The sequence below is a fragment of the Arachis hypogaea genome, chromosome 20 (genome assembly GCF_003086295.3).
Source record: "Arachis hypogaea cultivar Tifrunner chromosome 20, arahy.Tifrunner.gnm2.J5K5, whole genome shotgun sequence".
Classification (NCBI taxonomy): domain Eukaryota; kingdom Viridiplantae; phylum Streptophyta; class Magnoliopsida; order Fabales; family Fabaceae; genus Arachis; species Arachis hypogaea.
In genome coordinates this window covers 18,024,768-18,037,330 of record NC_092055.1, presented here as the reverse complement: position 1 = coordinate 18,037,330, position 12,563 = coordinate 18,024,768, and the positions used below count along the sequence as shown (strand labels likewise).

At 36.9% G+C, this 12,563-nt stretch overlaps 2 protein-coding genes across 4 annotated transcripts; one reads left to right on the top strand and one right to left on the bottom strand.

The window, feature by feature from the left end:
- Positions 1–772: 772 nt before the first annotated feature.
- On the top strand, positions 773–7,818 carry LOC112783600 (ATP-dependent RNA helicase DEAH12, chloroplastic). Its single transcript, XM_025826619.3, has 3 exons — positions 773–1,961; positions 2,522–5,648; positions 6,326–7,818. Exons 1-3 carry the CDS (start codon positions 1,026–1,028, stop codon positions 7,537–7,539), a joined length of 5,277 nt encoding a protein of 1,758 aa, XP_025682404.1. The 5' UTR covers positions 773–1,025; the 3' UTR covers positions 7,540–7,818.
- A 1,173-nt stretch (positions 7,819–8,991) lies between these two features.
- LOC112783601 (uncharacterized) lies at positions 8,992–11,338 on the bottom strand. 3 transcript variants are annotated; one of them, XM_072229221.1, is made up of 4 exons: positions 10,436–11,338; positions 10,049–10,171; positions 9,417–9,576; positions 8,992–9,173 (listed from the first exon to the last, which is right to left on the bottom strand). In XM_072229221.1, exons 1-2 carry the CDS (start codon positions 11,185–11,187, stop codon positions 10,117–10,119), a joined length of 807 nt encoding a protein of 268 aa, XP_072085322.1. In that variant the 5' UTR covers positions 11,188–11,338; the 3' UTR covers positions 8,992–9,173; positions 9,417–9,576; positions 10,049–10,116. The 3 variants fall into 3 exon arrangements, with proteins under 3 accessions (XP_072085322.1, XP_072085321.1, XP_072085323.1); XM_072229220.1 differs by having other exon boundaries at positions 8,992–9,576; XM_072229222.1 differs by lacking the exons at positions 8,992–9,173; positions 9,417–9,576 and adding an exon at positions 9,729–9,941.
- Between the last annotated feature and the right edge of the window lie 1,225 nt (positions 11,339–12,563).

The following is a 12,563-nucleotide window of genomic DNA, read 5'->3' as shown; positions in this document are numbered from 1 at the left end:
AAATGAAATAAATTAGGAAACCGTTAAGAGCATGCCACATCAGTTCCATCATTAAGTGTAAAAATTCGATTTTTATATAATAGAATAGATAGATAGAATAGATAGATAATAAAGATATTTTCTTAAATTAGTATATTATTTATTAAATATTAATTGTAATATTGTAATATAATTATAATAAAGATATTTTTTTAAAATAAATTTATTTAGAGAAATATAAATTAGTTATTAATAACCGGTGCCATTATCATATAATTATCATATTATTATTATTATTATTATTATTATTATTATTATTATTAAAATGATTAAAAATATTTTTGATTGATAATTGATAAGTAGTTTAATAATACATTAAATATTGATTTTATATAACTATAATAAAGATATTTTCTTAAATTAGTATAATTATGCATTATTATTTAAATGTTAATTATAATGTAATTATAGCCAATAAGTTATAGCTCAACTGGCATAGTCTCCCCATATTCAATTAAGAGGTTGCGGGTTCGAGTCTCTTATCTTTAGTAAAAAAAAATTATACTGTAATTAAAATAAAGATGTTTTTATAAAATAAATTTAGAAAAAAAAATAATATATTTATTTTAGCGAAAAAATAGATTTACGAGAAATCGACACCTTACTTTCATACCTCACTTCCATTAGTCGAAGGAACCAGTTTTAGTATATGAGATAGATAATGCAGGTAGAATTCAAAAAAAGTAAATGGACAAAAACCCTAAATTTGAAAGACTACTAAGGTCAATTAGTCATGTTCATTCAGACTTGTGAGAGAAGCAATATACTAATTACTATATATTGCGAGTGGCTGACACGACGGAAGAGTGAAGACCAAGAACTGAACAACATAATGCACTGTACACACATACACACAAAACACAAAAACTCCCATAACCACTAAGGATTTGACTCCCCCCAATTTCCCTTTCTCTAAACACCGTCTTCTTCTTCTTCGCTCCAGTTTTAGGGTTTTTATTTTTCTTTCTTTCATCATCTTCCTCTCAATGAAGAAAACATTTTACCACCCCAACGCCACCATGCATCACCCTGACTACAACCATCGTCAGCCACCGCCATTTCGCCGCCACTTCTCGAAGCCAATCGATTTTCACCCCAACCACTACCGTCCGCCGGGACCTCCAAATCCCACCGCCTTCCAGGCTCCCAATTTCGTTCTCCACCTCCGCCGCGGCCGCCGCCATCTCCGCCGCGACCTCATAAACTCGATCATCTCCCAGTGCCCTTCCAAACCACAATCTTTCTCAATTTTTCCCTATTCCTCCGACCATAACTACCACCGCTGTTCCTCCTCCACCGTCGATGCAGCGATCCTCAATTTCCTTCAGTGGGTGGACACGCTCAACGCCGTCGCGTATCTCTGGGAAACGCGCCTCGACGGCATGCACGACCTAACTCCGGAGCTGAAGTCCAATGTGATGGTCCCTTCCGACGAGGACGAACTCTATTCTCGGCTACGCGCTGTCTTCGCGCGTCACGTGAAGAGTCTCATGCAAGAAGCGAAGGAATTGAAGCGTTGGGAAGGGGAGAGTGAGCGGTTAACGAAGGAGATCGCGCGTATGGAGCCACAGAAGAACAAACATTATCAAGTTGGGGAATTTTTTCAGATGAATGAGAATAAGAAAAGGTTTGAGGAAGAGAAAAATCTGGTGGAACGGAGGGTGAGGGAATTTCGGTGCGCCATGGAGTGCCTACTGAAGCTTCTAGAAGAGAAGGGTGGTGTTGATGAGGAAAGGAATGAAGGGGTTAATGGTAATTATTATTATGATGATTATGATTATGATGCTGTGTTTAGGTTTGATGGAAGGTTGAATTGGAAGAGGGTTCACAGTATTATCATGAGGGAGCGTCGTAGACTTGAGGAGGGTTTGCCAATTTACGCTTACCGGAGGGATATTCTTCACGACATTCATCATCAGCAGGTATCTTACTCTGGAAATTTCAGAATGAAAAGAAATGCTACATGCACAAAAAAAAAAAAAAATCATCCATCATGTATTTGTGGATAAAAATACTAAACTCATTTTCAATGTGTATTTTGTATTTTAACATTCATTCTATGTTGATTTGGTAGCTAAGAGTTTTTGTTTACATAGCATGATCACAAAAAAGAAAAGAATTTTTAAAATTTTAGTTTGTACTTATGTTTGAGGAGGACTAGGGAAAAAATAGATAAATCATAATGTGTTTACTTTTTTTGTGATTTTAAAATGGCAACTGCAGTTACGGAAGCCTTTTTTGTGCGGAAAATAAAGGAAAGAAAGGAGCGATTTTTGGGGAGCATTGGCTGGTGTAGTCTCCTGTTGCTGTTTAGAATTTTTCGTTTGAGGAAATTACAATCTAAAGTGAACTTGCTATTTAAAAGCGAAACTTTTGCAAATTTCAGTTTTTTATTAAAAGTTCTATACATAATTTTTTATTTTTGAGGCTTATATATCTCTTGTGTTTTGGGGTTACTCTTACTAGTGTTGTGTTTAAACAGATAACGGTATTGGTTGGAGAGACTGGTTCTGGAAAGAGTACTCAGCTGGTACAGTTTCTTGCGGATTCAGGTGTAGGAGCTGCTGAGTCCATTATATGCACCCAACCCCGAAAAATTGCTGCGAGATCATTAGCTCAAAGAGTCCAGGAAGAAAGCAATGGATGTTATGAAGGCAATGCTATCGATAGTTATTCGACATTTTCATCCTTGAATGAGTTTGATTCTAAAATAACATTCATGACAGACCACTGTTTATTGCAGCATTACATGGCTGATAAGAATTTGTCTGGTGTCTCATGCATCATAGTTGATGAGGCTCATGAAAGGAGCTTAAACACTGATCTGTTGTTGGCATTGATCAAGAATTTACTCTCTAGAAGGGTTGAAATGCGGCTTATCATTATGTCTGCCACTGCTGATGCAAAGCAGCTGTCTGAATACTTCTATGGTTGTCGCATTGTTCATGTGCTCGGAAGAAGTTTTCCTGTGGACGTGAAATATGTTCCTTCTGACTATGCAGGACATTCTGAGTCTGGCATTGCCTCTTACGTTTCTGATGTTGTCAGAATGGCAATCGAGATTCACAAAACAGAGGAAGAGGGCACTATTCTTGCATTTTTGACCTCACAGATAGAAGTGGAATGGGCGTGTGACAACTTTGAAGCTGTGTGTGCAGTTGCTTTGCCCTTACATGGGAAACTTTTGCCCGGTGAGCAATTTCATGTTTTCCAGAACTATCCTGGAAAAAGGAAAGTGATATTTGCAACAAATCTTGCTGAGACATCTCTCACAATTCCTGGCGTTAAGTATGTGATAGATTCTGGTTTGATTAAAGATAGTCGATATGATCCTGGCAGTGGGATGAATGTTCTTAAGGTTTGTTGGATTAGCCAAAGCTCTGCTAATCAACGGGCTGGCCGTGCTGGGAGGACTGAACCTGGTCGGTGCTATAGATTGTACTCTGAAGCTGATTATCAGTGCATGGAACAAAATCAAGAACCTGAAATTAGAAGAGTGCATCTTGGTGTTGCAGTTTTGAGGATCCTTGCTTTAGGGGTGAAGAATGTGCAAGAGTTTGATTTTGTTGATGCTCCAAGTCAAAGATCCATTGAGATGGCTATCCAGAATCTAATCCTCTTAGGAGTCATTCAAATGAAGAATAATGTTATTGAATTAACAAATGAAGGTAGGTACCTGGTAAAAATGGGGATCGAACCTAGGCTTGGTAAACTGATTCTTGGCTGTCTTCATCATACACTGGGTAGAGAAGGCATTGTCCTTGCTGCCTTGATGGCTAATGCTAGCAGCATATTCTGCAGAGTTGGTAGTGAAAAGGATAAGCAAAGATCTGATTGTCTTAAAATGCAATTTTGCCATTGTGATGGCGACCTCTTTACCCTTCTTTCTGTGTACAAGGAATGGGAGGGTTTGCCTCGGGAGAGGAGGAACCAGTGGTGTTGGGAAAATAGTATCAATGCCAAATCTATGAGGAGATGCCAAGACACAATTTTAGAGCTAGAATCCTGTCTTGAGCGTGAACTTAACCTTGTTGTTCCCAGTTACTGGCGTTGGACACCCCAAATGCCCTCCGGATGTGATATGTATCTGAAAAGGGTTATACTGTCCTCCCTTCCTGAGAATGTAGCCATGTACTCTGGATGCAAGCAACTTGGTTATGAAGTGGCACAAACTGGGCAACATGTTCAGCTTCATCCATCTTGTTCATTGCTTGTATTTGCTCAGAAACCTAGTTGGGTGGTTTTTAGTGAGCTTCTTTCACATTCTAATCAATATTTGGTCTGTGTAAGTGCTTTTGATTTTGAATCATTGCACAGCCTTGACCCTCCTCCCTTGTTTGATGTGTGCAATATGGAAAAGCGGAAATTGGAAACCAGGACATTGTCTGGTTTTTGTTGTACTCTTCTCAAGAAATTTTGTGGAAAAGCCAACACTAATTTGATTAGTCTTGTGTCACGCATACGGAAAGTTTGTGAGGATGAACGAATTTCTATTGAAGTTAATGTTGACCACAATGACATTCAGTTATATGCGACATCACATGATATGGAAACAGCCGTTCAATATGTAAATGAGGTTTTAGAATGTGAGAAAAAGTGGTTACGTACTGAGTGTATTGAAAAATGTTTGTATCATGGGTCTGGTTTCTCACCTATAGCTTTGTTTGGCTCTGGTGCAGAAATTAAGCATTTAGAACTTGGGAAGCGTTCCCTGAGTGTTGACGTTTGTCACCCAAACACAGATGCAATTGAAGACAAACAGCTCCTGATGTTTTTGGAGAAGAATACCTCAGCAAGTGTCTGTTCTGTCCACAAGTACACATGCACTGGAAGGGATGTTGAGGATAGTGAAAAGTGGGGCAGGATTACATTTCTTTCCCCGGATGCTGCTTTAAGAGCTGCTGAGCTAGATGGTGAAGAGTTTTTTGGCTCTCCTTTGAAAATTTCTCATTCACAAACAGCTTCTGGAGATAAATCATTTTTGTTTCCTGCCGTCAAAGCAAAAATTTTTTGGCCTCGTAGGCTTAGCAAGGGGGTTGCGATAGTTAAATGTGACATAAAGGATGTTGATATCATGTTGAGAGATTTCTATAACCTTTCTATAGGAGGAAGGTATGTACGGTGTGAACCTGGTAGAAAGGATGTGGATAGTGTGGTGATAAGTGGGTTTGACAAGGAGCTCTCAGATGCTGAAATTCTAGATGTAGTAAGAAATGCTACAAGTATAAGGATTTCAGACTTTTTCTTGATTAGAGGAGATGCTGTTGGGAATCCACCAGTCAATGCCTGTGAAGAAGCGCTTCTTAAAGAAATTTCCCCCTTCATGCCCAAGAAAGATCCCCATATTAATTCTTGTCGGGTTCAAGTCTTCCAACCTGAGCCCAGGGATGTATACATGAGAGCTTTAATCACGTTTGATGGAAGACTACATTTAGAGGCAGCGAAAGCTTTAGAGCAAATTGAGGGAAAGGTGTTGCCAGGATGTCTTTCATGGCAGAAGATAAAATGTCAGCGCGTCTTCCATAGCTCGTTGATAGTTCCTCTGCCAGTGTACCGTGTAATTAGGGAAGAATTGGAGAAAATACTTGAAAGCTTCAGTAATTTAAAGGGTATTTCATTATTTTGTATCTTTTCTTCCTTGGATGTTTGTAACCCATCTTTCTATGCCTCTTTTTCACATTCTAAGCATTTTACTCGTAAAGTACACCGCTGCAACTTGATATGTTCTATGCTGATTTTTTTCCCTCAATTCCATTGTTCCATTGTGTTGATAGTTTTTTATTTTTATTATTTTAACCAAAAGGAATGGAGCTTTGGAACAATGGTTTAGTTGCTCCCATAAAGTCACATGTTCAAGTCCTGGAATCAGCTATTGGTTCTTGTGTCTAGGATGCCTACATTATACCCTTGGTGTGCTTCTTCCTAGGACCTTGCATAAGGCGGGATGCTTGTGCACTATATCCAATTTAGTTTTTGTAAAATGTTCTCATCCGTAGATTTGAATATACTTACCTACTTAGATTTCCAGGGTTCTGCCTCAGAAAAGGATGACGACAAAAATGAAGTAGAAATCAGTAGTGCATTTTGATCATTGGTCCGATATGTGCATGTCTATGAATTTGATCATTTGTTCTTTATTAACATTTCAGTGTTTTATCTTTGTGTGCAAGTTAAATCCACTATCATTACTATGTTGCTGAGTTCCTTTAATATTGGTGTATGTTTTTATTTATTTGTTTTACACTATAGTTTGACTGCTGACAGTTATCAGTTTTCTTCTATTAAGGTCTTGAATGTAGACTGGAAAAGACTTCCAATGGTTCCCAGAGATTGAAAATTACAGCAAATGCCACACAGACAGTAGCAGAAGTTCGGAGACCTTTCGAAGAATTATCAAGAGGGAAAAGAATCGACCACGCCAGCCTCACCCCTGCAGTTGTGCAACTCTTGCTCTCGAGAGAGGGCTTTAATCTCAAAAGCTCATTGCAGCAGGAGACAGGAACTTACATTCTTGTTGACAGGTACAACCTGAGTGTCCGTGTGTTTGGGCCCCCAGACAAGGTTTGCTTGGCTCAGCAGAAACTGATTCAGTCCCTACTCTCTTTCCATGAGGCAAAGCAATTGGAAATCCATCTGAGGGGCCGGGATCTACCTCCTGACTTAATGAAGCAGGTGGTGAAGCAATTTGGACCAGATCTTAGTGGGTTGAAAGTGAAGGTACCTGGGGCAGATCTTGTACTAAACATACGCCGCCAGATAATCTATCTTCGTGGCAACAAGGAGTTGAAACAAAAAGTAGAGGAGTTCATTTTTGAGATCGCGCGTTCTAGTCATCGTGCTGTTGCGGGATTGGGCACGGGACCTAGTTGCCCAATTTGCTTGTGTGAGGTTGAGGATGGATATCTGCTTGAAGGTTGTTGTCACTTATTCTGCCGTTCATGCCTGGTGGATCAATGCGAATCTGCTATAAGAAACCAAGGTACTTTCCCGATATGTTGTGCTCGCGAGGGCTGTGGAGATCCCATTCTGGTCACAGATTTAAAGGCCCTCTTACTGGGTGACAAGTTGGAGGAACTTTTCAGGGCTTCTTTGGGATCTTTTGTGGCGTCCAGTGGGGGAACATACAGATTTTGCCCGTCACCTGACTGCCCCTCCGTTTATCGAGTTGCTGATCCTGGGACGGCCGGCGAGCCATTTGTATGCGGGGCATGTTATTCAGAAACTTGTACAAGGTGCCACTTGGAGTATCATCCGTACATATCGTGCGATCAATATCGGGAATTCAAGGACGACCCCGACTCATCGCTGAAGGCATGGTGCAGCGGTAAAGAACATGTTAAGCGGTGCCCATCTTGTGGGTATACAATTGAGAAGGTAGATGGTTGCAACCATATCGAGTGCAAGTGTGGGAAGCATGTGTGCTGGGTTTGCTTGGAATTCTTTGGAAGTAGTGATAATTGCTATGACCATTTGAGAAATATACACATGGCCATCATTTGAGTAATGTTGTAATTTATATACCGAGAATGCCTCATTCTAGTTTGTGCATATTGTAAATTGGCGTAGGAATGTGTACAGCTTACTTTAACTTCTTCGAATGTAAATAATAGTGTTCAGTTACCAGAGCTAAACGGTAGAAGCTTCACTTTCCTTGTTCGTCGGCTTCTGTATAACGTAATAATGATGTCATTTAGCTCTAAAACAGTTCAATTGGACCGTTAGATGGCTTTACCTAAGCAATCTAGAATTACAGTTGAGTAAAGATCTATTTTCTTAGTAGATACTCCTAAACGTTTTCTTAATTTTTCATGTAGTATTTACTATTTAGTAAGATGTTTGAAAATATCTTGGATATTATATCATTACTCTCAACAGGTTTATATGAACACAAACACAGAGCACAACTCTTGTTTGGCATCTGAGAACAGTTTTGAGTAACGCAGAGTGCTAAGATTATTGTTTGGCACATCAGTTTTAAGTATATGAACGCAGATAGGGAATGTGTAAATGTCCAATTTGGTTTTCCAAATTCAAAATGTTCATCAATTAAATCTTTGACTTTCGTAAATGACCAATTTCCTCTCTTAAATTGAAAAATGTGAATTCTCGTTCGTCTCAGTGAATTGCCGTCTTAACAGTGCTGATGTGTACTGTTAATTGCTAACTTAGGCATTCTAACTGTACACTAATGTGGACAAAGATTGAGCATGGTTCAAATTGGTGTCCTGATTTGTTTTCTAATGCCCAAATCAATCCATCTTGAATTATAAAACCTTAACCCCCTATCCCAATTTTCATCATCTCTTCTCTTCTGTTCTTCGTCTTCTTTTATCTGCTGCATGAGAAACCTTTGATCTTCTTGGAGTCCTTTCCCTTCTCTTCATCAACTTCCTCAACATCACCTTCATCCTCCTTCTTTGGTTCATCGTGGTCTTCTCAGTCCAATAACAAATGAATTATGAATGCTTCTTTACAACAAAGATTGAAGAATTTGTATCATTCTCTGGTTCAGCAAGGCGTTAGATGGTAAGTCATCTACACAATCACCTGAATAAGTTTCTTCCTCCTCTCGGATGGCAAAACAGCAAGTGACAATGAACACAAAAGTTTTGATTCCAAGTTTTCATCAAACAAGAGCCACAAGAGCCAAAATTCCAAGCTTTCACGGGAAAAGATGTATTCACTTAAAAGTCGATCCTTTTATTAGGCCATTTTTCTTTGTCTTTTTCAGTTTAATTTTAATTTAGGGTGTAAGAAAACACTATTAGTGCATTTTTTTTTGGCTGAAACCTAGCAAGAAATATACTTGGATTCTCTAATATTCACTTTATAATATTCATTAGTTATTAAGAAATCTGAAATTATCACTTGTTATAAACGAGTTTGGATTAAAGACAATAGAATACATGCAAACACGTGCTAGAATTGAAATGATAGAAAGGTCCCTAGTACTGGTCAAAATATTCATTTGTATAAATAAAATTCAAATAACTTGACAATTACATTGATCAGATAGGCGCTTACACAAAACAAGGCACTAGAGAGTAAACTTGTATTTTGAACTGAGCTATCACTGATGCCTCAATTGCAACATTATACTTGACAATTTCATGCTTTTCGTTGGCTTCCCAGAACTACATTGATGTTGGTGGAGGGATTCAGAGTATCAAAGCTTATGATTTTTTCAAAGCAATATTCAAGTCCAAGCCTTCGAACTTCGAAGTGCCTGAACTACATGACTATGGTTTGCATTTGTAAAAATATGAAAATGGTAAATAAAGAAAACTTCATCATTGTTTATCTATAATTAATTATCTACCTCCTTATACTCATATTACTTTGAACAACAGTACACTGGAAAATAGAGAGAAACTTACCATTTTCCTTCTGAAATTCAGTGAGAGGAAATTGAGAAGGAGCTGTTATTATGTTTCTCAATGATAGCCTTTCAAGAACCATCCAATCAACAATATCAGCAGCCACTCTTTGATATAGCTTCAAGTTTATCACCTTCAGTTGCTTGCACTTTACTATGGCCTGTTTTGACCACAATGATTGTTTAACTGCTTTAGCCTAAAAGCACTCTTTCAGATTGCAGAAAGTGAAACATCACTAATCATTAACCCAAATAAGTTCAACACAAACAATGTAAGATCTTTATACCCAAACTCAAAATGAAATCGACTCACTCTACAATAAGCTAAGCTCAGATCATTAATCCTATGACATCTCTTAAAAGACTTCAACAACAACAACTTCTTCTAAAATGCTTTGGCAATAGCTCAAGTATATGATCTCTAGATTGGGTCTAGTGGAAGTAATCATTTGATTGTTTCATCCGTCAACCACTCGTTGCGAGCCAAACATAGATTCTTCACAGCCAAACCTCTTACCCTAAACATCTTCGTATCATATAGAATACCAAACGTAAAACCATATTCAATACCAAAGAAAACATCAAACTTCTGAACAAATAGAAATCAAAATGGGGCTAAGGTCTCTGTATTACCTGATCCTCCTTGAGGAAGAGGGTGATTTTGGTTCCTCCCACGAGTTGCTTCCGACTGGTATCCCTAGTCACAGTGAATAATCTACCAACCTTCCTTTTTGAAATGTACAGCACACATCAGCACTGTTAAGACGGCAATTTATTTAGGAATGAACGTGAATTCACATTTTTTAATTTAAGGGACGTAATTGGTCATTTACGAAAGTCAGAGACTTAATTGATGCATAGTTTAAATTTTGGGGACCAAATTGGGGATTTAATCAATAGGGAATGCTTAACCGTTGTTTAGAACATTATTTATTGATTCGTGAGTCAAAAATATTTGTTTACTAGTTGCATGTGCAATCATTATATAGAAACAACTTCAATAGAAGTTGGCGAGTTTACAAGAAGTATTTGCAAGCAAGAACAGTGGTCACTCCAATCCCCAAAGTAAGAGCCAAAGCCAGAACAAATTTTACATTTGACCTTTCTCCATCAGAGCCATCTTCCATCGATGATGATCCTATTGTGTCAGCGCAACAATTTACAAGTTTCTTCTCTGGCCACAGCAATCGCAAGTGCAAAACTTGAAGCTCAAGCAATCTCACCTGCTGCCTATACGCGAACAACTGCATAGCCTCCTCCACCAGAGCCACTGAAAGACCATCCCTTTCTTTCCTCAGAACTGCAGCCTTCTTCTCCGCTTCCCTGGCACGAGTCTGCGAAGCTCGCAGGGCCTTCAGAAGTTCAATTTTATCTCTATCATCGCCACCACCGTTTTCACCCCCATAAGTACCATAATGTCTTCCATCCCGTTGTTCTTCCTCTCCTTCTTTACCCACAGCATCACAGGCCCGATTCATCGGAAACACAATGGTCTCATCCGGTCCAACAAAAACCTTGGAAGGTGGGGGAAGATCACAGTTCTGCATAAGGTCAATCCCTGCATATTTGTGATGAGAAGAAACTGTGAAAGCCGTAATAATCTCTTTCCTTGTTCTTTGATCAATCTTCTTTTCTTGGCCCCCCATTAGAAAAAAATCCAATCTTGAAGAAGAGGAGGTTAAAGTGGGGGAAAGGGCAGTTACAGGGTTAATTTTTCTAAAATGTAACTGAAAATGGGAGAGTTTTGGGTATGAAAGGAAGGGGAAAAACATGCAGTTGCGTGGAAGGAAAAAGTAGTTGGGTTTGTGAAGTTGGTTGTTGAGAGGGAAAACTGAAAACTGGAAAAGTGTGAATCAAAAGCGACAGTAATTTTGTTAATTTTAGGAATTTGGATTGCTGTGCAAGTTTGCGTCATATTTTTGAGTTTGAAAAATTCGTTGCTTGCGCGTTTGGTCCATCTCCAATTATATGAAAATTGCAACTTGCCCTCACTCCTTGAAGGAAAAGATTCCTATGTTAATGTCTTGTGAATTACAGAATTTCTTAGATATTTGTATATGTAGTATTGTCAAGTGTATTATATTCAATTATTCACAACTAATGAAAAAAGACATGCGACTATCTTCTTGTCACTGTTGCAATAATTATTATTTTTTTCTATTAATTTGAGATACGCGAATCTTAATTTAGTTTTTAAAGTTTTAATTGTTTAATCTTTAAATTTTATGAACATAATTTATGTTAGTCTCTGAAATAATTTTTAATATATAAATATTAATAAAATGTTGACTTAAATGGTCAAATATTATGCTAAATTCTGTAAAATGATATCAACTTAGTTTTGGTATTCAAATAGCAAAAAAAAAAAAAAATATATCATAAATGATGTTTATTGAATTTTTTTTTCTAAAACAAATAATACAATATCATTTTACGACTATTTGAGTGCCAAAACAAAAATAGTATCATTTTATAAGTTACATCTAATGACTTATATCAGTGCTTTATTAACGTATTTATGTGTCAAAAATTATTCAAAAAATATGTGAATCACACCTGCAAAATTTTAGAATTAAATAAAGATAATTAAAATTTTAAAGATTAAATTAAAATTTATAAATTATTTCAAAAATCAAATTAAATATTAAATCTATTAATTATATAAAAATATGCTTAAGAATCCGAAACTTTCTCTATATTAATGCCACTATGCTTTTCCTTTATTATCGGTAAATACTCCTGTATTTTTTTTTAAACTAGAGGATAAATGACACTCTTTCGTATATTATTATATATATTTGTTTTACACACTTTTAATACATAAAATAATTATATAATTAATCAATCCAACATATTAAAAAGTTGGATAAAAATAAGGTTTTAAAATACATATTAAATATATTTTAAGATGATGTAAGTATTTCTCAAATTTTATAATTGCATAAGAATAAATTCTATGACAAGATACTTATTTAAAAAATTATTCAAATATGATATTTTAGATTAAAATTGTTAGAATATAATTAGGATCAATTAAGATCAATTAGTATTATTTAGTATATCTGAATATTTATTATAGGAGATTACGTCTTTATTATTTCGATTTTCTTAGCACCTATAAATATCATTCTATATTGTATCATTTTAG